The sequence below is a fragment of the Uranotaenia lowii genome, chromosome 2 (genome assembly GCF_029784155.1).
Source record: "Uranotaenia lowii strain MFRU-FL chromosome 2, ASM2978415v1, whole genome shotgun sequence".
Classification (NCBI taxonomy): Eukaryota; Metazoa; Arthropoda; class Insecta; order Diptera; family Culicidae; genus Uranotaenia; species Uranotaenia lowii.
Window position 1 is genome coordinate 203,780,664 of NC_073692.1, and position 26,759 is coordinate 203,807,422.

General features: G+C 36.4%; 1 protein-coding gene across 6 annotated transcripts in view; it reads left to right on the forward strand.

Moving 5' to 3' along the window:
- Window positions 1–26,759, forward strand: part of LOC129750091 (protein numb) — a 179,408-nt gene that overhangs the window by 144,073 nt on the left and 8,576 nt on the right. For 4 of the 6 annotated variants that reach the window (XM_055745310.1, XM_055745312.1, XM_055745308.1 and 1 more), the window contains exon 3: window positions 18,190–18,438. In XM_055745310.1, the coding sequence (XP_055601285.1) occupies window positions 18,232–18,438 (207 nt within the window). In that variant the 5' untranslated portion in view covers window positions 18,190–18,231. Of the gene's footprint in view, window positions 1–3,373; window positions 3,715–17,488; window positions 18,055–18,189; window positions 18,439–26,759 lie in introns of those variants that run through there. The other 2 variants (XM_055745307.1, XM_055745306.1) reach the window with 2 other exon arrangements.

Below are 26,759 nucleotides of genomic sequence, written 5' to 3' on the forward strand. Positions count from 1 at the left end.
AAGTATGAAATGAGTAACAAAATGTACAAGTCAAGCAGGTGCCATCTCTTTTTATATGGCCGGAGCATATTTGAAATCTATCTTTTGTCATTTGGAGTTGAAACATTACGAGGAGGAGAGAGAGGAGGGGAGGTGTATTCAAAATAAAAATTAATTCAAATTTTAAATACATTGGAAAAAAATGAACCAAAGCTGGCTCGCAACAAACTTGTAAACAATATACATTGCACAAAATCAAACAATCGAGAAAATTAAAATCAAACATTTGAAAAAAAAATTCTAAACGACAGGTGATATTTATTACTCCCATCTTCTACAGTTTGGCTTTCGCTCTTTCACCTGTTTGAATTTTCGAAGAATGTATCAAATTTTTGTTTTTAAAACGAGCACAAACACACACAGGATCTCAATGAAACTTGATGTTTCATCGAAGAGATCCCTTTTTCACTTAACTTTAGGCGAACAACTTTCGAGGATATAATGGCTAGCATCTTACAAATGCTTAAACCACCAACCTACAGAAAGTTTACTATGTATGCCGTGACTGGGATTCGATCTCATGCCCTTAGAAGACTTGAAGGTTATCCTCTACACCACAGGCTGCGGCATACCTTAAACTTTATTTAATCCTTACTTCGGGATTATCGGAAAAATCGGAGTGACAAAAAATAGAATTTGATATTTGTTCTGGAATAATAAAACCCCAAAAATGCTTATAACTTCAGATTATCCAGATCAACTTAATATAAAAGATTGATTTTTTAATGAAATCAAACCATTTTGAACATTTATACACTCTACAATTCACTTCTACACTTTGATGTCTTCTACAAAATTGTAGCCAGGGAAATTTCCTATTGAATCATGTTATTGACATATGATGTTGGATTTACGCTAAAGGCAAGACGAGCGTTTTCACAGTAATTGGTATGATTTTGTCTTTGAAAAAAACATTAAAAGGTTAAAAAATCTTTCATTTCAAATTTATGCTCAAATGAAAGGGGAAAAACCCAGCTTTCGAATGGTGCAAAAATTAGCGATGCTCATTTTCGATAAATAAAATCGTTCCATCAGAGACACCGTGATAAGTAAATACAGTTGTTTGTTTGTTTCAAGCTATGCCAAGCTATGAAAAATACTTTATTGATTATATGTCCTTTGTGATGTTTGTTCACATTTAATATTCATGAAGTGGCGGACATGTCACAAAAAGGCTATTCTTGGAACTTTTTGGAGCTTCAAGTGCATGGAAGGCTATTTAGGACCCAATTTGTATCTTTTATACTGAATGGACGCGATTGGCATATCACAAATAGGCTATTTGAGGAACTTTTTAGAACTTCAAGTTCATGAAAGGCTATTTGAGACCCAATTTGTAACTTTTTTACTGAATGGAAGTGATTGACATGTCACAAAAAGCATATTCGAGGAACTTTTTGGAACTTCAAGTGCATGAAAGGCTATTTGAGACCCAATTTGTATCTTTTTATACCGAATGGATGCGATTGGCATGTCACAAATAGGCTATTTGAGGATTTTTATTAGAACTTCAAGTTCAAGAAAGGCTATTTGAGACATAATTTGTAACTTTTTTACTGAATGGAAGTGATTGACGTGTTACAAAAAGGCTATTTAAAGAACTTCTCGGAAATTAAAGTCCATGGAAGGCTATTTGAGGCCTTATTTGTAACTTTAACACTGAGAAATGCGATAGACGTGCCAGGAAAAGGTTATTTGAGGAACATTTTGTTACTTTCATGCTCGCATTCGAGAAAGTTCAGTACAAATTCCCTTTGGAACCTTTGTTCAGCGAAATTCGAACTTTGGCACGCGTTTAAGTAGATATGGGACTTTTGGTTGCTTGGGATGTTTCAAGAAAATTGCTGTTAAAGTTTCGCATCACTCTTGTCTGGTTGCATAATGGAAACATATTTTCGAAGTTGATCGCTATTTTCTTCAAGCTAGAAGTGCTCAATTTTGGGCAATGGGAATAGTCACGTTGTCCAGAATTTTTGGAAAAAATTGGCAATCCTGCATGCGAGATATACATGGAGTGTATCGATAGAAGATCCAGCAGCCGACCGATGGACCTTAGCATCTACGCATGCTGGAGCTTGTTTCGTCACGTTCCCCGTGGTTTGATTGGCTAGCGCGCCGTTGTGCTGAAGCGGAAAATGCGAGTTCAAATCCCTTCGGTGAGCCGTTGTATCTTTTTCAAAAAATTCATGATTTTATTTCTTATGTTCTTACTTTCTTTCTTTGATACCTCATGTTTCTCTAATAATTTGCTTCACCATTGAAAATGTGGAGTTATTGAGTGTTAGATTTTTAGTTAATTTAACTATAGATTTAAAAGTTTTTATGATCTGAATTCTTTCTCAGAGATTTTTATCCTATTGTATGATTCATCCTATAACGGAACGTTTATGATTTGAGGAAATCAATTGATTTAAATTTTTCCATAAAACGATAATTAGGTCAATCTTGTCGATTGATCTAGATTCCTCAAAAGTTTATTCCCATGCTGCACTTTTTATCTGCTGCCTACAGTCCTGGCAAGGACACCCCATAATTTATCCGAAGCAGCACGAAAGCAAACAACAACAGCACGCAAACATCATCGAAACACTTCAATGATGCAACCTTCCAGTGCTGCAAAAGCAAGCAAAACATATCGAGTGGTGTGGTGCATCATATCCAGTCGGTTTGTTATAGGTATCGGTAGTTGGGTAGGCCTACCCATCACAACATTCCAACTCCACGTTGAAGAGGTCACCGTCGCCGCCGTCTGTCAGGAAAATTCAAACTCGGCAACCCTCGACAATATGCCCAGCACTACTTTTTTTCCAGCAGCGATATCGCCGTGTGGTTGTCGATGTGTAGCATCTGTTCATTCACCGTTGTTATTTTTGCTGTTTTTTTTTCTTTCTTCCACATTATACTTTTAAGCCAGTCAGACAGTGTGTTGGTTTAGCGTTTCCACATATTTGTCCACGTTAGTGAGCTCTCTCGTGGGAAAATCGTTCCAAACTAGCGAAGGTAGCACACAAACCAGTCGAATGTGTCTCATTAGCTTAAGGTAAATCGTTGCCGCACAGGTAAAAAACTATGAAAAACAAACGAAGCCTTTCGTGGTATTGGTGTGTCGGTGTGTGACTCTTACCGTTACAGAGTTTCCATCGACTCTACCTTTCGGTGGGAGAGAAAGACTGATGATGATGGCACCAATACCTGGAGCGCTTACCTGTGGCTGGCTGAAATACCTTCACTAACATTTATCTTCAGGTTTCTTTCTCTCCAGTCCAGGTTCAGGTATGCACATTTAATCGGACAATCGACAGTCGAGAATTTTAAGCCTATCGCGACGCACCCTTAAATTTTTGGTTCCAAGTGCGCCGCGTCGCAGAGTCGTTGGTCCGGTTTGGCAAGTCTCTCGCGGTTCTGAAACAAAATCTTGGTCAAGCAAGTGTGCTGCCAACTACGGGAAAGACGAAAATTTTTGCCATGCGCCTCCCGCTCTAATGTGCGGTGCGTTTCGCAGAACTGTGTCGCCTTTAACGTCGCCGTCGTCGTCTTCGCTTTTGCCGTCATCATCATCAACGTCGTCGCTGCCATGGTGACGAAACCACTCTCGTCATGAGCTGCTGAGTTTAGCAGAAGTTTGCCGGTGTCCCTGGAAAGAAGTGCAATTTTAAATCGGAATTTTAGTGCAGTGTAAGCTATTTCCAGTGCAGTGCAGCTGCCCTAACTGCCGATTTGATTAATTGTGGGAATAGTCATAACCTTTGAAATGTGAACGACCTCTGGTGTCAACGAGTCGAAGCGCTCCCAAACTAGATTAGAATTTAATTTTCTCACATTAGACGCCGTTAGCGTTTGGATAAAGTGATGTTTAAGTTGTAGGGGGAAACATCCATTTTCCACCGTTAAGTGCTCCTGATATTAATTTCAAGTTAATTTATGGTGCAAACAAATGTCGGTGCTACAGTTCCGTAAATTACCTAAAAGTAAAAAATGAGGAGAGATTTACGTGAAGTCAAATCGGGTCTGGAAAGTACGTTTTTTACCTACTTACATACTTAGAACCGAAGGTTGGTGAGTCATCTGTGTTTTAAGCTAAAGCCGTGACGCGGGTGGCTTAAACTAGTTGAGGCGAGAAAAAGTTATCCACAACCGTAGTGCGGCGTAGTGACTCAATCAGAGCAGCAACCAGCTGTCTTTCGAGGGTTCTTATTTTAAGGGAAGAACTACGAAGAAAGGAGAAGTTTGGTCCTTCTCCTTCTAAGGTGGAAGCTGAACAGTAAAATCTCATAACTCATCGTTTTAGTTGAGAACAACAACAATAACGGGATAACGAGTTCCGAGAAATAATTCTGCGAGAGACTGCAGCCTTCGGTATTTGCTTAAGAGCTTAAGAGAAGATATGCAATTTTAAAGAAATGGATAAAAAATTGCACAATACTAGTCAAACAACCAACAAGTGAATCGATAAGTGGATTTCTAAATAAATTGACGTTGCTTGAAATGTACGTCTTCCAGCAACAAGAATTGACGACGTTGAAACATAAATTATTGCGAGGAGGAATGCCGCATTAATATTTGATTATTGATTATCTCTCGGGAGATAGTGAACGTTGAAAGAGAGCTCAGCTCGCACGTGGAAGCACTTGATGGGAGCCGTTTTAAGCTAGACGTTTGGGAAATGTTTGAGTAAGAAAAACTATGAAATTTTTAGTGGTGCCAACATATCCGGCTGTTGATGAATGTTTTATCAGGTCGTTTGTCTTGGTTCCGGGTACACTTGGAAGCTGGGGCTCCGAACTACCTACTCATAGTTTTGTGTGAAGAAACAATCAGGATATTTGTAAACTATTGCTAAGTGTGTGGATTTTAATTTCAATTTATACTCCGAAGCGGATTTGGAAGAAGACTGAAAAAATGGATCTCAAATCAACTTTTTAAGAACATTGGAGATCTGTAGATCTGAAAGCTTTGACTTTCTCAACTCAATGGAACTCTCAATGCATTATTTAAACTTCCTATAATATGACCTGCGGCAACCAGCGAATCTGTGGCGAATTAAGGCAATTTTCATTGACTTTCCATTTGTTTGTAAAATAATTATGAATTTTTCTGTTGCTGTTTAACCCTTTAATGCATGACTTTTTTAAATGAGAATTGCAGTTATTGATTCAGTGAAATAATAACATTTTAATTCGAAAAACAAACTCAAGAGGTTTGAAGTCGTTATTTTGAGTATTATAAAAGTTATGACCCATCAAAGTTGAAAAATATTTTTCGAAATTTTTAGTTAATTTTAATACGGATTTGCTAATTTATTCAAAACCTTGTTAATTAGGTGCAAGAAGGTGTTTGTGATTGATTGAGATCAAAAATTTTTTTTTGAATTTGCAAACCTGATGAAATAACAGCAATTTTCCAAAAACAACTTTTTCCAAAAAAATAAATAAATTTGATTTTTGCAATTTTTCTGCATACTTTGTTCGATATCTCACGCACACATTAAAATACCGTGATAAAACTACCATGAGCTTATTTCTTTTAACCTCTAGAATATTTTTGGTGTATATATTACTCAAAAATATCCACGCGGTTTCGAGATATTTGGATTTTGATTAGTGTTATTTTAAAACAACATTATGCATTAAAGGGCATAAATTTCTTTTCATATTTCTATTTAATATGTTTTCTTTTGAATTTTAGATTTTACAGCTGATTCTATTGAAATATATAAAAAAAATTTTAAATGTCTTCATAATAGAGATTTTCAGCATGATTTACATAGTATTTTCCCAAAAAATTTAAAGTATTGTGTTTATTATTAAAATAGTTTAACGAATCCGAAGTAAATTCCTTTGAGCACATCGTTCTAGAGCAATATTTGTAGATGGAGGGACAATTAACTTTTTTCCCTTAAGAGTGTCCCCTTTGCGTTGTTCAGAAGAGTTTTAGACCACATAATTCCCCCCCACAAAAAAAAAGAAAAATCATCCGATTCTCAGATGACCATTTTTGTTTAAATCGTATGAAATTCAAAAATTCAACAGATTGAAGCTTTTAGCATAGACCTAAATGAGAGGATATTGGAATAAGTGACAAATTTTTAATGCCCAAATCAGGCAGGTTAGACGCCTCTATCAAGAAAAAATAGATTAGCCATGTAGGTAGATTTTTTACTTGTCATCATTGAAACATTAAATCTACGCTCTAATTACAATCTTACAGTGAAAATAGATATCTTTCACTGAAAATAAATCTTACACTGAAAATAAATCTCTTTCTGGAAGTGGGGAGGGGGTCTCTCATATAAAAGTAATTAGACTCGAGAGCTGAGTAAGCAAATCAAACCAAACTGGGCATGGGTGGGCATTTGTGTACGAAGAATATTTCTAAGAATTTTTGGTATCCCTCCTTCTTTTCAGTGGGAAGATAGGAAGGGGGGAGGGGGCCTATCTAACAATACAGAACTGGAGAATTAATCAAGCTAATGGAACCAAATTTGGTATGGGAGGTTAGTGGAATACGAGAAATGGTTCTTTGATTATGCAGACCCCTCCCTTCTTCCAGTGAAGATACAGGAAAAAAGGAAGGGGGCTTTCATACCTTTTTTATGCCTAACTTAGAAACTATTCGATCAAATGAAACCAAATTTGGCTTGAAAGGGTGTTTGGGTACGATAAAAAGTTCTATGAATATTTGGTTCCCCTCCCTCCTTCATATGAGAAGATAGAAAGTGGGAAGTGGTTTCTTCACAGTTTTCATCATTACTGAAAAACTAATCAAGCAAATGGAACCAAATTTGGCGTGGGAAGTTATTTGGTTACGAGAAATGTTTCTATGATATTTTTAGAACCCTGCATTCTTCCAGTCGGAAAATCTTAAAGGAGGAGGGTGCTCGCTCCCATACAATTTTTAACATCACTCGGGAACTTACTCAGCAAATGGAACGAAATTTAGCTTAGGAGAGTTTTTGAGCACAAGGAATGTTTCTGTAAATATTTGGTACTACTGCCTCTTTCCAGTGGGGTGATATGAAGGAGAAAGGGGGGCTCCTTTAAAAATTTTAGCATAACTCGAGAACTAATCGAGCAAATGGAAATCATTACCCCTCCCTCCATTCAGTGGAACGATAGAAAGTAAGAGATGGTCGCTCATACAGTTTTTTTTTTTGAAATATTTTGATCGAGATCTGATCGAGAAAATGGAACCAAATTTGCATGGAAGCGTATTTGTGTACGGGTAATGTTTCTTCGATGGTTCGAGACTTCCTTCTCTTGCCAGAGGGGAGATATAAAGAGGGGAGAGGGTCACCCATTTTTTAACTCGAGAACTTATCGAGAATTGAGCCATATATGACATGGGATCGTGTTTGTATATATAATTTGTTTTCTGATGTTATGAGACCCGCTTCCTTCCATTAGGGATATATGAGGTGGTCATTCTCACAATTCGTATAATAATTCGAGAAGGAATAGATAAAACAAATCCTGTGCCGTTATTTTGTTACAAAAAATGTTTCTATGATAGTTTGAGTTTGTGGGACAACGAAAATTCCATATGTAAAAAAAATATTGTGGCGTAAGTTATAACCTTATGAAGCAAAGAAATCCAGAGTCACATTCATACAACTTTTTACATAACTCGAGAACGTATCCAACAGATGGAACCAAATTTCGCGTGGTAGGTTATTTGAGTAGTTACGACTAATGTTTCTATGAATATTTGATATTACTGCCTCCTTCCAGTAGGGTGATTTGAAGGAGAAAAGGGAGCTTCGTTTCAATTTTTCGCATAACTTGAAAACTAATCGAGCAAACAGAAACATATTTGATATGGGTGGGCATTTGGAATCTTTAAATGGTAGTATGCTTATTCGAGTCTCCTTTCTCCTTCAATTGGGGATAAAGTAAGGGAAGAGGAGAGCTCACATAAAATTGTTTTGCATAAACCAAGAACGTATCAAACAAATGGAGACAAACATGACATGGGACATCATTTGGGTACGAAAAATGGTTCTATTATTATTTGAAAGACGATTTTTTCCAGTGAATACATAAGAAATGAGGTAGGACCCTCTCCCCAATTTTCTTGGTAAAGAAGTAATCAAGCTAAATTAATCAAATTTTACCTGGAAAGGTATTTGAGTTCAAGATACGTTTCTATGGAATTTTACAGACCCTTCTGCCTTGCAGTGTGGAGAGGTGAGGGACGGAGGGGGTTCCATATAAATGTTGATGTATCGCTTAAAACTTATCAACCAAAATAACCAAATTTGATATGAGAGTTTTTGATAAAGAAAAACTTGGATCCCTACCTCTCTCCAGTTTTTGCGGATGGGAAGCGAAAAGGGGGGCTGCATATAAGTTTTTTGGCATAAACCGAACACTTTTGAAACCTTAAAGAATAAAAACAATATTTAAATAATGTCATAAAATTTTATTTATTTTTTAAGGTGTTGCAACGCACACCGTATCAGCTAGTTGCTTATAATGATAATGATATAAGAGTATTGATTATTCGTTTCACAGACGTAGATTATTTTTAAAATATTCAAAAATAAGCTAAGGACTCAATTGCTTCGAGATTCAATGAAACACGATACGATACAAACCAATAACTAAAATTTAAAATAAGCAAATTGGTTGAAAACCATAAAATGATATCGGATAAAACTCAAAAGCAGTATCAAGAATTGAAAAAATCTCTACTCAAATCTGCTTTAAAAATACGGCTCAAAAACAGAGAATCCATTCAAACCGACCCATCTCCGAGTCTGAGCAACAACGGGCAGTAGATAAATCTCTATGCGGTGGTTGAAACGCAAATAAGCCATAAACCGACTTATTTTTCACCCACACCGATTCCACTATGAAGCTAGCTAGGCAACAATCCTTATCCCGCAGCAGCCCGAAGCAAGTTCTCACTTTAACCCCGGGGCACAAAGATAAGCAGATTGGATCCAATGGCAAGCTCTAGGGTTTTTCTCTCTTTTGGTGCTGAAGCGCATCATTCACATTCTTCGGTGATCCCTGCCACAGGACCGAATACCTTCCTAGATATCCAGTAGAGAAGAACAGAGTCGTTTCAATTAGTCTCCCTATCCAGTCAAAAAAAAAAAAAAAAAGAACCGCTGAATGTTTACACTTCCGGTTTTGTGACATTCCAATGGCAGACAGCCAAAGCCCGTTGAATGTGCGGTATGAAACCCCGACGACGATCACACTAAACCGCTTATCTATCTAGTTTGGGTTTTCTCGGTTGTTTTTATTTTCTGGTGTCTTTTGAAGTTCATTTGGGTTCTTTTTTTTTTTTGCTCGGCTGCTGTCAAAACGGATTCTTATCCGATTTCCAAAGACATGCTTCCATGGTAAAAAAAATAAATGCATGGAAAAATTGAGATATTTTTATTTGAATAGAATTTTTAAAAAACGTTGAACCAACCTGATGCCAAATTTCGTCGAAGACCTTAAAAAAATCTCAAACAGTTTTAAAGAAAACAAGACAGTAGAGTTAAAAAATGAATAAACATGAAAAGCAACATTTTTAATTTTAAGGCACAAACACGTTAATCCTATATCGCGAATTACTACACTATCTTTTAGCGTTTTTAAATTACAAGAAACTGGATTGAAAAATACACTGAGAAGATTTGGGTCATTTTGAAATTTCTCAAACTCTGGGGTCTAAAAAGCTTCATTTGGGGTATGTCCTTTGATATTGAAAAACAATCAATTCAATTGACATCACTGCTGGTGCCCCGCGTAGTATGGCATGAAAAGAAATCTTGCAATACCTCGCTAGACACCCAACAGTGATGTCAATTGAATTTATTGCTAATCGAATTTTCTGAGAGGTTTCACTTAATGATGAAAAACACAATGAGCTGATCCACTCTGCACAATGTGCTGCTCGATGTAAACTCTGGCTTCAGAAATTTTCCAAACACTCTTCTTTATCATATTTTCCTTCTTAACAAAATAAAAACGATCTTCGTTTCGTCCAGTTCGGCCAGAGGAGGAAGAACAAGAGAGAATTCTGTGGCAAACATTAAACAAAACTGTACAGCTTCGTACAAAAAGTACTGAATTGCAGAGGGCGAATGACCAAGTTGGTTCAAATCCTCTATAAATAAACAAAATAGAATAGAATAGAAATAGTATGAATTTGTATGGTTTTTAACTGACTGTCGGCAGTACTTTTGAAAAAATGGCTGAATGTTTTGATTGAGAAGCATAGAACTTAGAACTGACTTGAAACGTAAATGTGTTAGTTCGAGAGATGCTTTATCGGTCAATTTTTTTCTTTTTATACATAACAGGGATATTCAACAATTTTAGTAGCTAAAAGGCACTTTTTAACTACTAGTTTAGCTTTAAAAACTAAAACTAATTTAAATAATTAAATATGTGATTGATTGATCCACAATTTCATTTCGCATTGTCCAAGTAGACTCAATTCAATAATTGAAACATTGGTGTTTTCGGTTATCCAAAGATTATACACTTTAATAGGTAAAATATTAATAAAATTCTGATAATAAAGACTGCCTCTCTTCAAGAAATCCTTCAAGAACACTTATTGGAAAACATAAAACATGATAATACTTTAGAGTTTTATTTGTTTTTTATCCAATTTTTCTGCCAATCAAAAAATGGTTGTTTTCTTGATCCAGTGAAAAAAGAAATAATGTAAAAATTTTAACAAATATTAAAGCTTCACAGATTGTGGCTCTTAGAGTCTGAAATCTTTGAAAAAAATTTGAGCAAAGGTAGAAAATGCTTCAATAATGGCACAACGATTTGTTAAATTTTTCTACAGTATATAATTGTTTAAATTGGTTTATGTTTTACTAGTGTTCAATATCTGGTACCTGTTCAATAACTAGTGCCACAAAACTACAAATCCAAATAAGTGAAAATACGAGTTTTTGGCTTCAACAATTCAATTCTTTCTGTGTTAACTGTGCAGTCAATTGTTCCAGAATTTGTATAATTTCCAAACGGACTCAAAGAGGAATAATTAAACATAATATTCCTGGACTTTTTTTTTAGATGCAGAAACTCACAAGCCTAATTTTTTTATATTCCAAAAGAAATATTAAAATTTAAAAAAAACATGATTTCAACTACATTGAGCAAGAGTGCCTATGATTCGATGGATTATATTTTTTTTTAAAAAAAGCTAATTCTTTTTTATGTCTAAAAGAGTGTAATTTAACTACGCACTATTTTTGTGCAGGGAAGAGGGACTGTACATAAACCCTTCCAAAACTACTCTGATAGCACTTACTATGAGACGAAAAATTACACGTAAAACTCGAACATTAGATAAGAAAGTGTTAAACTTCTAATCGCTAGTGTAATATTTTGGTAATCTACTAAACTTAAAGCTATCATGTAACCCACAGATAGAGCATGTAATCGCTAAGACTACAACATTCAACAGCCCTATAGGTCTGCCTTGAAGGAATAATGTTGGGAAAATGGGGACTAAAGCCGAAAATTGCCTACTGGACATTCACAGCTATTAAAAGACCCAAAATTTGTTGTGCCTCCTTAGTATGGTGGACCAAAACTATGCAAGTTATTATGTGTAAAGCACCAAACCGAATAGCGACAGGAGGACTAGCGACGCTTTTTTACTAGCGGGATTCCTGTCATTCGCTGGTTTGTTTTCCTTTTTTCAGTCCAGTAGGCGATTTCGATGTAGTATTCGAACATTGTTTTTGTTATTTACTGTAAATTTTCCTTAGGGCATCAATCGCGTGCTTCAAGTCTCCTTGGAAACTCGCGCTGCGTCGTTATTATTTTCAACGTCGCGACGTATGCGACGTGTCGCTAGTAGGCAAAGCTGCTATGATTACAAGCGCTCATATTTTGGATTTTTTCTGCATGCATAATATTATGTGTATAGCACCAAACCGAATAGCGACAGAAGGACTAGCGACGCTTTTTTTACTAGCGAGATTCCTGTCATTCGCAGGTTTGTTATTCTTTTTCCAGTCCAGTAGGCGATTTCAATGTAGTACTCGTACATTGTTTACGTTATTTACTGTACATTTTCCCTAGGTCATCAATCGCATGCTTCAAGTTTCCTAGGAAACTCGCGATGCGTCGTTATTAATTTCAACGTCGCGACGTTTGCGACGTGTCGCTAGTAGGCAAAGCTGCTTTTATTACTAGCGCTTTATTTTGGATTTTTTCTGCATACATAATACATCCTGGAAGAAACTAGCGAAGCTTTATAGACTAGCAACGCCACATCGAATGTGGCTGTTAATGCACTACTAAATATTTTGCTCCTACATTGATTCATTGAATTTGAGACGGATTTCACGCAGAATCGACCCGAAGTTGGCATGACCCTTTTAGAATTCAATGAAACTTTGTGAGCATAAAGATCTATCCTTGTAAAGCAACTTGGCATACTTAGTTTTCCCAAAAATTATCTAGACTAACATTTGAAAAGGGCCAATTTTTTCAGGCAAAAATTGTAAATACATTTTTAACTCTTAAGTTACAATTTATACCTAAATGTGGTTCATGAGAGAGTGTTTGAAAATGATAGAATTAAATAAATATTTAATCATTTTTTTAAATCCTACACTGAGAATAATGCATTTCAAATACTAAAAATGAATTTCCCAAAAAAAAACTCAGGATTTGATGATTTTCTTTAAACCGGGTATTAATAAGACCTTCAAGTCGTCCAAACATTGCAACTTGTGCATATTTAAGGAAAAAAAGTTTTTCTCACAAACCTTTTTCATGTTTTTTTTAAATCATGTAATTTATTTTTTCAGTGTAGATTTTCAACCTTAACTAAAAAAACTTCTTCATTGGAATGACTGAACTGATTCCGAAGAAATAGGAGCTTCGATTGTAATAATTGATGATAAAAGTAAGAGGAAATCCTACATTGGAAAAAATACAAACTAAAAACTTAAAGTCAATTAGAAAGAAAAACCTTTCACATTTTTGTTTTCACGCACAATCTTGTTTGAACTTTTAAATTTTTAAGGCATTGTATAACGATAAAAAATTTTCATGCCATGTGTCAAAAGCGAATTACTCTCAAACTGCACTGATTAGATATCTTGATCTATCAGTCATTTAGTCAATCGGCTGTATGCGGATATTACCCAATATGCGCATGTAGGAACCTCCCCTAGGTTTGGGTTTTTAACACAAAAAAAATGGTTTTTCTGTGATTTGACCTTGAAAATTATGACCTTACATTACGATTTTCAGTAATGCTTCTAATGCGAATTAAAGTGAACAGTCAGTTTAGAAATTTTTTACTCAAAACTAGCTAGCGATTGCTATCGTTTTTGTTGTGAGCTTGTCTACACAGCAAAAAAAGTGTTGTTATATTACATCAAAATCGTGCTCATAGCTTGAGTCGCTAAATGTATTTAATATTCCATTATTTTGAACGTACTGGCTACTGCGCATTTTTGCTGCACAAAAATTACACTAAATGTATGAAGTAGACAGACTCGAGCATGAAAATAAAATACAGCTTCCAATAAAATCTATTGCCGTTATCATTTTCATAGTTTATCTGAAATTCTAATAAATGCGTTTGATTGATTTAGAATTTTTCGACATAAGTATACATATTTAATCCTAAGTACTCAGTTTTGTGTCTATAAAGAGATCGGATAATTTAATCAGAATAAAACCGAAATGAAAACTTAAGAGATGATTTTATTTGATGATAGGTATTATGACATATTATCCCTTTCATTGAAAATTGGATTTCGTGCAATGTTTTGCAGTCGCAGTTATCCGTACAAAGGTTGACTGAAAAGCCGTGAGCGTGTAGAAATCCGACAGATTTTACACTGGTTTGACAGGTCGCACAAATGTACGAGTGCGCACAAATGTCGCAGTCATAAGTGTGCAGTCCAGTTTAGATTAATATAAAAAAAAAACATTTTCAAAAAAAATCATAATAAAACATTTTTATGTTTCGTAGTTCGATGCCTAAAAATGTCTTCAAACTCTATTCTTTGGTAAACTTTTTCTTACCAGGGTCTGCTCTTCTTGGGTTGTTCAAATACGGGGTGCCTTATTTTGCCTACGCCTTTTAGGGCTGTCCCAACGGTGTATGCAAAACACGGTTTTCGACCACGCTAAAACAGTCCGTCCGGCACCGGTGCGTGGTGTAAATTGCTGTTTTAGCACAGTTATCGATTTCAAAATTCCCAACAGTTATACGCCTTTGTTCCAAATTTTTTGCAAATTTGGAACAGGATTCCAAAATATACGACAGACCGATTTAGACGTTTTGGGTTCACGGTAAGAAAATTTTAGCCAATGATGTATTTTTAACACATGTTTGAGTAGCATTGGGTGTAATAGTTGTTTCTTTTTGAGAAATTATTTGAATTTTTTTCCCGCCAAAACCGGTCAATACGTAACAGAAATTGAGAAAACATGTTAACAAAAACCGTATCAAGTATAAAAAATGTATGTCACACTATTCTTGGCTTCATATTTTAATCAATAGCTTTTGGCCTCAACGAACTGTCGTGTCCGGTGGATTTGTCGCTTCTCATTTTCAGCTGTTTTTTTTCTTCAAAACCGGCGTCCAAATTTTTCGATAAACCGTCCGTTACAACTATGCTTTATCAACTGCTTTATTCATCGTTTTTGTTCGGAAAGCGAGACCAAGTCTGCTTGGACTACACACATACATTCATACGATTTGCATCAGTTCGCTCTCAACTCTCGCACGATGTCGGAGCGAACGAATTTCTTTAAGCTAGTATTTGTGTATCCACAGTATTCCGTGTCAGATATTTCGTGGATTCGTTCAAGGCACGTTAGTGCACAGACAACGTACGACTAATTCAATAATTAATGTTCTTCTCATAGCATATAAGCTTTCAAGATATTTAAATTATCCAAAAAGGCTATTTTTGTTTCACTTTGTTCTTACATTAGTTCCTATATTCTCTACACGAACTATTTAGTGAGCCCAGTCAGCGTTTCTCGAGTTCAAACGTTATATGAAAAAGAAATGAAACATAACAGAAGCATATGACATTAACGCAAAACAACAATAAACTTTTCAAAAATTAAAAAATTTGAATATCAGTGCAAATTAAAGATTTTTGTCAATAATTTGTAAACAATATTTATAATCTACACGAAAAATGTATCATATTTCAAGGTTTTAATATAAAAACTACTAAACTTACATGATTCTTAGAAAAAATTCCTTTCGAATTCAGGCTAAAAAAGCCGTCTGCTACATTACAAAACTTACTGATAATCATGAAAATTTTACTTAAAAATACATGAAAGAGGCATGTTTGCCAATCTCTTTAGTTTGCCCAAACAAAAGCACAAATATGTTTAATTAATTTTTACCTATTTTCAAAAGGTATCTCGAAAACAAGAACTTGTAAACTAAATTAATATTTGGAATCAGCACCCCAAAATGAATCAATTTTTAAAACAAAAATGATTTTTTTTTGTTTCAATTAAGCTTTTTTCTCGCTGCATATAGTCATTTTGGCTTTTAAAGCTTCGTTCAATCATAAATAAAATCGGTTTCAACTGCAGTTTCTGCCAACTGGTAGTTGTTCAATGAGCCAATGTTTTGGTCGAAACTAGTCAGGTCGTTGTCAATGAAGCAAGTTGAAACTAGTCAAAATGGTCAAAACCGATCCATCTCGACAGGGGGTTTCGTTACGGCCTGGAAGAAATCGATCGAAGTCAATTGGAAAAAGAAAGGTATTCAATCGTCAATTCGTTTCGATCAAACTTCATTGAAAAGATTTTAAGTTAATGAAATCCTGGTAGAATAATGACGGTGTAAAATCCAAAACTTAGCAATTTTTCTATTGAAATGAGTTTTTTTTCTTCTCAATTATTGAGTGTCTGCAATAAAAGTATTCGCGTTCTAAATTTGCTATCACATCGATGGGGAGCGCGTGTTTTAGCCGATTCCAAAAGTTAAAATTTTGCTAAAACTGGTATACCTAAAACCAATATTTGGACTTGAACCGTTGCAGGTGTTCTTAGAAGAAAGGAGTCGTGAAAACAGAACTAATCACACATGAATCCTGTCCTACCAGAATCCTGTCTTAATCTTTGTTCATAGCTTGTCATCTTGAAACAAAAACTTTAAAGATATCTGGGAATCAGCCAGCCTTAAACACGATAAATGGAACACTGATTATCTAGGTCCCGTATGTATTGGATCTATCCCTTGGATGGCCATCGGTCATGAAACATCGCATCTACAAACGGTGAATATCAAGTTCTGAAAACATCACATAACATAATTCACTAGAAGGGTTAAAACGTTTAATACAAAATACTCACCTTCAAAACCGGCTGTTTTAAATTGTCGGAACTTTTTTTTCTGATTAACATGGGCCAAAATGCCTGAAAATAGAAAAAATATAGAAAAATTATGACCAATGGTTTTACTCAGATGTATTCAAAATATTGATATGACTTATCAGCAAAACAAATCCTCCTTAGCCTCACAATCCATTTCTAATTTTCAGATACGAAAACAATTCTGAATGTCAATTGGAACAAACATTGACTACTTGATGTGGTACCACATAGCAAGTTGTCACAACATGACGCGTTCAGATCGTGTACATCGTTTCGATGAAATATTTTAACTGAAATTAATAATAATACATAGATTGGCTTACATCCTCCAAAATTACATCGCCCACAGTTACAATTATTTTTAGCTGTGTATTCAGTGAGCTTGTCTATTGTGAAAGTCAGAGAAATACATCTAGGATGCCCACAGTGGATGAAATTCTTTCTAGGATTAGAGAATCAGTTATAGATTCATCTTTCAAAGGTGTATTCTGTGGAATTTAAGGTCAGTTTGGAATGCATTTATGAATACAAATTTACATACCATTCAAAAGCTGCTTAATGTATCAAAATATTCATCAAGTTTTAACAGCTTGATACCATTTTCAAAAACTCTAGGACTGTTTTAAGGTTTAGTTTTTTCCATCGCCCTCTAGTTGCTCTGGATTTTTGGTATCCACATTAAACCAATTATGGCATATTATCTCTTCCATATTCAATGCTAATATTTATATTTTATGACTATCCCAGCCTTCACACGTTGTCGATCCACACTTGTTGACATTAGAGACTCAAACAAACTGTAGCTATTGGCTCCAAGCCGGCACCAAATCTGCAGCTCCCCGGTTCCAGCCGAATTGTCATTCAGCTCAAACCCACACGAACGACAGACGACCCATCACAAAGTGACAGGCCGCCACCAGTCAGTTAGTGGCTCGCCAGACTCGGGGAGTTCAGAATTGTGTGTGGTATTAAATAACAGCAAACTAGGAAAAAAAGTAGAACCACCTCAATATGCGTATAGTGTGGAAAATTACACTCTCTCCCTCCGTTTTTACAGCTTCGTGATCTGCAGCCTCTAATGACTCTATAATTTCAATCATTTGCAGTTCCACGTCGTTTGCTTTAGAGTAGAACCTGTTTGTGTTCCTACTTACTAGGCTTGGTTGTTTGAAAACTACAGTAAACGGTACATCGGCGCATCATAGTTCCAGAACCAGAAATCGTGACACGGGATCAACTCACGTACCGCGCCTAAACAACGCCTCGAGAGAAACGAGAAAAGGTCAACGACGACGAGACATCCCGTCCAGTTTTGGTGCCATAGACTAAGGAAAGATAAAAACAACTAGTAAACCCGGCAAAATTCCAACCAAGACCTAGCCCCTAGACAACTCCAACGCGCGAGAGAGGCCTCAGCGAAGCAACAAAACGAAATCTCATGAATGTGATAATTTATCAACGTAAGAATTTACTAGCCTAGCGTAAGCACCCGACGAAGGTTCTTGGATCGTCCGTTGTTTTGTCCGGCAATTGAGCTTTTAAATTGTGTTAATATTTATCGACACCATAGTGCTTTCAAAGAGTCTAGAACAACATGGGGAACTCGGCGTCCTCTCATGAACCCCTGGAACGGGGCTTCACTCGGGGGACATATGGTGATGTTAAAAATACGGTACGGTATACATTGCAACAGATAAAAACCATTTTCTCGATTTGCGACCAATAATTCCGATACATTATAAAATATTAAAATAAAAAAAAACAAACACACTATATAAAAACTAATTAATTTTTTTCAAATTGCCAGAAATCGGCCTCGTTCCGGCACAGCAAACGGTCCCCCAAGAAGATGGACCGACTCAGGAAATCGTTTCGGGATTCGTTTCGACGGCGCAAGGATCGGGTTCCGGAAGCGGCCAAACCGCACCAGTGGCAGGCGGATGAGCAGGCAGTTCGCTCCGCTACCTGCACCTTTCCGGTCAAGTATCTGGGCTGCGTCGAGGTGTTCGAGTCCCGCGGCATGCAAGTTTGCGAAGAGGCATTGAAAGTATTGAGGGTGAGTTGCGTGTTGGCTTTTGAAAGTTCAGTAAGATTACTGATAAGTCGTGATAAAACTAAAGATGAAGATCTCCGCTGTCAATACTTATCACGTATAAGATTCATTAAATCGTTTGATCCTTATAATCAAACTTTTTGAGGACTGATGAAAAGAATTAATTCTTAAATTTAACGAATGTATTCGAAAAAAATGCAGCACTTTGTTTTGTGAATCATTTTAGAATGCATGCATGGAAATTTATTTTTTTTTTAGAAAATCTGCTTAGTAATGTGGTGTTTACATGTGCAAATTTTTGTGACGTTCTGTCTAGTGGTTTCCGAATAAGCGTCCATAGAAGAAGTTTTTCTATTTTAATTTTTGGGCCCTTCGTGCGCCATCTATGATGTATACTTTTAACCACCCTTTTTCCTTATCAAGGCTACATTTGATAACGTATTTCTGTTTCCTGAAGCTTGACCTTCAAAACATTTAAAAGTTATGAATTTTGTAGAGATTAAGACAAGTTTGACCGTTTGTCCTCCTTCGGCACAAAAACAACATAATAGACTTTCTATCACTCTACCACAGTTTTTGAGTTACCGATCAAGGGTGCTCTGTTCGCCCCGAGACAAAAAGTTAAATTAAAAATGCGTTTAAAAATTGATTATTCATAGTGAAAAATCAAAATTTTAATGATTGTGAAAATTGAGGAACAATGTGTACATCAAGTTGCAGTGCGTATCAATACTATAGGAAGAACGCAACTAATCCCTATGAAAATTTAATAAGAAAACACGTTCTTTTTTTTTTTTTAAAAAAAAAAAAGGAGTGCTTACTATGCCACGGGTTCTCGTTATGCCCTTATATCCCCTACCATATGAACTTTGGTCAATTTGTTGATTTCCAGCTGTTTTTAGGACTCTCACTGGAACTTTCCTTGATCTTTTTCGATCTTGCAAAAAAAAATTGTCACTGAACTACTGTGTTGGACGCTATCTCAAGAACCACTTGACAGATTGTCAACAAATTTTTTCACGTATACTTTACATTACTAGGTGTTTTTACTGAAAAGTTTTTCAATTATTTTCCATTCATCCAAAAGTTATTCACAAAACAAAGTGTTGTATTTTTTTTAGAATACACTCCTTAACCCTCATTCGTCCCTAAATTTGTACCCGTTACAGTCTCTAAAGTGCCAATTTGACACTCCTGACTATAACCAATATATCTCTCTTGTCTCCAAACTGATTTTTACAAAATGTATAGTTTTGAAGACCTCATAATGTAACTAAAATATGTTTTAAGACAATATTTAGCTACAATACTTCAGTTTTATGTTATCCAAAGCTCAATTCAATGTAAGACTTCAGCTTTATCGAACACTAAGTGAATTTTTTTTAACAATCCGTAGCTGATCTACAAACTTTTTCCGAAGCATGTTTTTTCAGATTTTTTTTTTCTTAGACTTTGAATAATAAAGACACTCCATAATAAGATCTAAAGTTCTCAACTTTACACTCCTCGCTACATCTCTCTTGTTCCTCCACCGATTTGCACAACATTTATAGTTATTGAAACATGATTTTCATACAGTTTTCAGCTAAACTCATTCATTTTTATATTATTCAAAATAAAACAAAAGAAAAGAACATGCTTCAAAATAAAGTATGCAGATCATCAACTATCAATGGGCTTGTGATTCAGCTCAGTTGGCAAGTCGGTTGTTTCCTGAGTCGATGTCCCTAAGTTCGAGCCCAAGAGTAAACATCGAGCACAGTTGTACCGGATAAGTCTTTCAATAACTGTCCGCCCAGTGCAACGTTGAATGTACGGATATATTTTTTTAATTTCTTTTTAAGATCATGGCCCCCAAAAATGTAAAAACGTGATGTAAAAACTGTACTTTTTAATCAATCAACCTCAGTTACAGTTTGAAAAGTGGATTGCAAAGTTGACGCAATCCAACACTTTTGGATCATTAGGTTTCTCAAACACGAAACACAGAATTTTTGACGTAGTTTTAAGGAAACATTTTTTAATTCTGCATTTTCTTAGATCATAACAAGACCTAAATTCAACTTGCCCTAAATTTTTATTATATTCACTCAAGATTTTCCCATAAAAATCATATCAACAAGAAAGGCAATTTCATATCGATTCCAGAACCGTTTTTTGTTTTGTCTGGGATTTTAATGCTCTCGCGTTATTCATCCCTTATTCTCTTAAATATAATTTTATTGCGAAAATCTTGCGTTTATTAACCCAAAATGCAGTGCGAGTCGAATTTCGGTGTACGAATAATCTGAAAAAAAAAAAAAATTAACATTGAAAAAAGTTTGAAAAATAGTTTCTTTTGAAAACTCGAAGTAACATCGAAGTAAAATTTGCCAAAATGTGTCAAACCCCTTCAACTTTCCAATTAATTTTCTTAAATTTCTTACTGCGACTGAACTTATTTTAAAGGTTGTTCGATTGAAAAGTTAGAAATTCCCACCCAAAATATAAATCAATCAATATTCCTCATTTTCACAACCGAAACATCATTATTCGTATCATATAGTTCAATTCTGGTTGAAGCTTGCCACATTGTTAGGTTCTACCAGAACTTGCTCGGATATTTTAAACAAAATCTGCTGAAGTTTTTCGATATAAAATGTTTCAAGATAGTTCCTCTTCAAACTTTTTTTTTGTGATTGTCTTTCTGGATTTTGCCCTAATTTATAAAAATACAGTCCAGATTTTGGGTAGTAAATTTTTAAATCAAATTCCCAGATTATGCCAAGTTTTTAGATACAATAGCCAGGATTTGCCGGCAACATTATTCTAACTTCACCTTACTTGTGGTCGAAGGAAATTTTTTGAGCATTTGATTTCTGATTTGCAAGTTTTATGCCGAAGCATGTTTTTTTTTAAATTTTTTTCTTCGACTTCTTATTACATTTATTTACATGAATATTGTTTGAGAATATAAGTTACACGGTAACCAAAGTTATCTAATTCTGTATAAAAATCTATACAGTTTCAAGAAAAGTGTCTCCACTTAGTTTTATGTTTGGGCGCTTTACGCAGAGCGTGAGCAAAAAGCTTTAATACATTTTGAGCTTCCATCCAGTTAGTCAATTCTGTATAATTTGAAGGGATGCCAGCATTCTAATAATTTGTTTCCTCATAAATATATTTTTGAAATTTCTTCAAGATACAATAAGAAGTAATTTATGCAAACTTATTCTTTATTTCTAAATAACAGTTTGAAAAAAAACTGCATTGCAAATCAAATTTACAATAAATATGTAAAATATCATAAAAACTAAAACACTTGGGCATTAATTGACGGATTGTCCTTGTTCATCCGGTTCCGTCGGAACCTATCCTCCAGCAATTAGCTTCCGGATCCATCATCAGGCCCGATAGACTCACTCATGGCGGCAAACTTTATAAAAATCTGTCCTTGGATGTTCATCGTTATAGGAATATGGGAGAAGCGCATTTCCTCATCGGTATCTGAAAAAAAGTTTAGACTGAATAATTGTGAATATGGGAAAAAGAATTTATTACAATTAATTTTTAAATTTAAGTTGAAACCAGTTACATTAAAACACATCGAAATTCGACATAAATGTTAATAAATACAGTTCTGATTGCGGTTAACCATCCTTTAAAAAGAGAATTTCAACTTGAATATTTCAAAATTTTAATGTAATTCAGATTTAAGTTGAAGATTGAGGTGCTCAATATTTATTTTTAGAAGATGAAAATCTCGTACAAAAAAAAAGTGCTAATATAGTTAATAAAAGTAATTCAATACTATAATAAAACTGATGGGGAAATTTTTGATCCCACTTTGCAAGTGCTTAGAAATCATTCTACGAGATGGTTTTAGAAAACAAATGAACTAACAAATTTGATACCTTTTCAATTTTTCATTTACGATCAGCATCGAATCAAACTGGTTGATTTGAAGAAACAGTTCCGGCTGAATGAACTTCCGCTTCGTATGGCGAATCCGCTGTCCGGAAACGACCGTATGATACTTCTTTTTATTTATCTTCCGTCGAACTCCTAACAAAGAGAACTCTAAATAAGATCATAGAAGAAAAAAACAATAGTTTAAGAATTTTTTCACCGGTGGAAATGCATCGGAAAAGGCTCGGATTTTTTACGTTTACTTACCTGATTCTTATATCCATTTCGATGTAAATTAACCGGAACTCAAAATAACAACACTAAGCAAATGGCCAATCGATTCATGATCACCTTAAAATGACAATTTGAAACGTTAATTTCTACCACTATTCTACTGCGATTAACTTTGGCCACCATTGGAAAGCTTTTGCAAATCGTTTTGGATGGTTTTGGCATCCATTTTTAATACGATTCCAACAACAACAACTTTTTATTCAGAATTGTCTAAACGACGGTAATTTTTTAGTTACTTCTGTATTTGGGCTACCCAAATTTGAATTGGAGTTATACATATTTTGAGCATCAGACGATTAGTTATATCGAAGGTGTAATTACAACACATTTTATAAGTAGCTGAGATTTTCCGTGTACGTTCCGAGGTTTCCAAAATTCAAGACTTTTTACAAAACGGTTGAGATACATGAGAGTGTACTTATCGAGGAGTGTCAAATTGACACTCCTTGAGTTAAAAAAATCTGAAACAAATGGGGATTAAGAGGTCGTCTAGCAACGTTATAGCACTGATCATACTGGCATGACACTTAGAAAAAAAAATCAACCATTTTCTGTCTATTTTTTTTTGTCGTATTTTGTAGGTTCGCAATACAGACGGCAGGTGGCAAACTTGAAAAAATTGACAAAAATGCCCTTTAGGCAATATGTAGCTGTTTAGCCCGATTTTATCGGGCCGGCCTGTTTTTTTTTAAAGTTGGGTGGCATTTCCTAACTGGGATAGCATTTCTTGAAATCGATCGATCCGGACTCTGGCATCGATATTGTGTACTGTTGGAAAAATTATCCAGAAAACGAAATCGATTGTCCAGTCAGTATGGTCAGTGGTTATAGTATGTACGTGATTTTGGCATAATTTGCTTCAACGGAGCCTTTTCGTTCACTAGTAAGTTTTCCCCTGATGTTCAGTACTATTGTGTCAATACCGTTGGGAATAAATTTTTTAGTGTCACCTGTTAATGGTATAAGTTATCTTTAATTGCTCGAATATTACTTGGTACATAATTTCCAATACCTTTTTTTTATTTTTTTTTTATTTTTTTAAGGTTTTATTAATGACACTTTACCATCTTTGTGGCATTCGTGTCTTGATTTCCAATACCGATTTTATTCCTACCTATTGTCGTTCCTAATCAAGTTGAATGGAAAACTATCGTTTTCGACTGAAGATGGAGATTCCTTCTAATTGTCAATCTGTCTCATTTCCGTCAAATTACGCTTACACGCTAATTTTTTTTGTTTATCAATAAGGGTTTCAACAAAAATAGGACTTTTAAATAAAAATCAGGTATCTATGCGTCTATTTTTATCCAATTTCATTATTATTTCGTAGAAAAGTTTCGAAATTGAATTCTTTGGACATCCAGTAAGGGGGAAAGCTGTCTAGAAACTTGGTTGCAATCATTTTTTTAATGGTTTTTAACGGCGAGCTACCGCGTCCTCCCAGTTTACTACTCTGGGTCCATGGGTACATTGGGAAGACTCATGATATACTCCGTGTATACCTCCTACTCCCTAAACTCCACCTATGGCGGAAGACCTAGTTCCCACCTCGAACTGTTTAGCACACGATGCTTTAATAGTGGGAGGACTATTTGCGCTAGTGCACTCCAAGGCAATACTCATAGACGAGACGACTTTCAGCAAACCTCTCATCCTTACGACTCGAAGTCCGATCTCTCCTGTAACGACTTGAGAACCGACATCTCCTCACAATGACTCGAGATTCTCACATAAACCTCTCCTCTTACGACTCGAGATGCGACCCTTCCTCGCATCGACTCGAAGTAGACATACACATATCTCTCCTCTGCACGGCTCAAGGCCCGGTGGTCTTCTCTAGCGGCTCGAGATCTCTCCTCTCCTCGTAATAACTCAAGGTAACCCGTTATACCGCTCCTCTGGTTAATTAAAAGCCTGATCTCTTCTCGATCTCGCGACTCGAGACCCGACCTCTTATCGTAAAGACTCGGAGTTGACCACTCAAACTTCTCCTCCTGAAGACTCGATGCCTGACCGCTCCTCTAACGACTCGTCGAAGCCCGACCTCTCATCTCCAGGGTCCGAGGTTTGCCACCTTTACGTCCGTCTTGTGCAGATCGAGAGCAGCTTATCTATCCTAGAATCGCGTCTGTAACGGCACACGCACGGGACTTAACGCAACTACTCGGATAATTCCCGACGAAGACGACATCCTACTCCGACTCGAATGGCACACCCGGCGTCGAGACCCACTCTATTCCCGATCGTGAAATAACCCTTTCCTAACGATTCCCACTGCGAAGAGGGTCAAGTCTTAAACCTGCAGCTTCGGTCGTTGGGAACCGGACTACTCGAATACTCCCCGAAGGTGGAGCATTCTACTCATGAACGCGGCGTACCCACTGACCTGCTGAATTTAACGATTTCTCGCCGACTGACTGACTGGCGGACAGCGTGCACACTTGAGGCGAATGACCCTATGTCGGTTTAACACGTTCGTCGCCACGCTCATTTTGGTAGTTTTACTAGCCGGGCCAAAAGAAATTTTTCAGAGAGAGAAAGCAAAGAGGGAGAACTCCCATGTTTGAAATTTGAAACGTGTGGCAAAGCTGAGCGGTAAACTCTAGTAAGAGAGCGTCACACGCTTTTTGATGTGACGCCCCCCCCCCCCTCAGGAAATACACCCGTCACCCGAATATGGGTGCCGTGGCGACGAACGTGTTAATGATTCAAACAATCACTATTATTACATTGATGGCAGAAGAAGATTATATTTGTCGTCATATAACATCATAAGTGAAACATTTATGTACCCTAGCGAAAGTCTTCACGAAGCGATAAACAGTGGCGATGTCTCCGGTCCTTTTTTATAAGTTGGTAAATCCTTTCAACGGATTGCATTCCAAGGCACGGTGAGCCACCATGACCCCCCAGTTAGCTACTATGACGAGCAGGCAACGTTTCACGATTACTCTTTAAAACGTATGATCAACATCTGTTTGCTAAGTGTTAGTGAATCTAGTTTTTAAGCTTTTTTTTTACAAGATTTAAGCTTTTTTGCTTTTATAGTATTGAAGGTGGAAGCTTAAAAACATCTGATAAGCTTAAAACTGATAAAAAAAGCTGAAATTTGACCAAAAACGCTTAAATCTGAGAGATGTTTGTCACGGGGAATGTACAACGTAGCATACTCGTGGCTACTCTGGGTCTATGGGTGGAATTGATGACTCATGATGTACCCCTACACCATAAAGTCGACCTGGGGCCACAGGTCATAATTCCCATCCGGACCTGCAACGTAGGCTATACTTGTGATGGGAGACTATACTTTTCGTTCTACACCAGCAAAGCTCTCCTCCTCTACTGTCACGATTCGAGACTCACATTCGGCCTCTTGTCACAATTCGAAAAGTTGACGAAACGTCTCTCTTCATCACTTGAGGTCCTCTTCCACTCCGCCCTGTTGACCCGATTCGAGACGAGACTATACCTCGCCTCTCCTCTTTAAGCTATCTTTCTCTCCGTCCCTTGGCCCAATTCGAGACGAGCACAGCTTGCCTCTTCTCGTGTCTGGAGATCCACACCTGTTCCACTTAACATGTATTCCGTTTCAACTCTTTGAAACTCAATCTGAGGCCAGGGAATCCAAAAATCGTTATCCTCCGATAGAATTTGCCGATCAAAACACCCGTGAGAGAGATTTTCATCCTCAAGAACACTATACCTAGCGCTTATCAACTTCAATTTTGCTCCCGATAAGTTGTGCTTTCCGATTCAAATTTATCGTCTCTTGTAACGTTAAGGATAAGCAACAACAATTTGCTGGCTTCCAGGGAGGACACCAACAATTGCTTAATGCACAAGGTACCGGGCCGAACCGAGCGGTAGACGCACCATCAAAAATACCAAAAATACCAACAATTGCTTGATGACACACAAAGTGCCGGGCCGGACCGACCCGATCGGTAGACGCACCCACAAAAAATACCAACAATTGCTTGATGACGCAAAAGGTGTCGGGCCGACCCGAGCGGTAGACGCACCATCAAAAATACCAACAATTGCACGGGGCGCACATCAAGAAATCTGATGCCCACTAGAACAAAGTTCGAACAAGTTATCTTCATCGGCATTGGGAAGGGATAAGAAGTCATCAGTTTTTT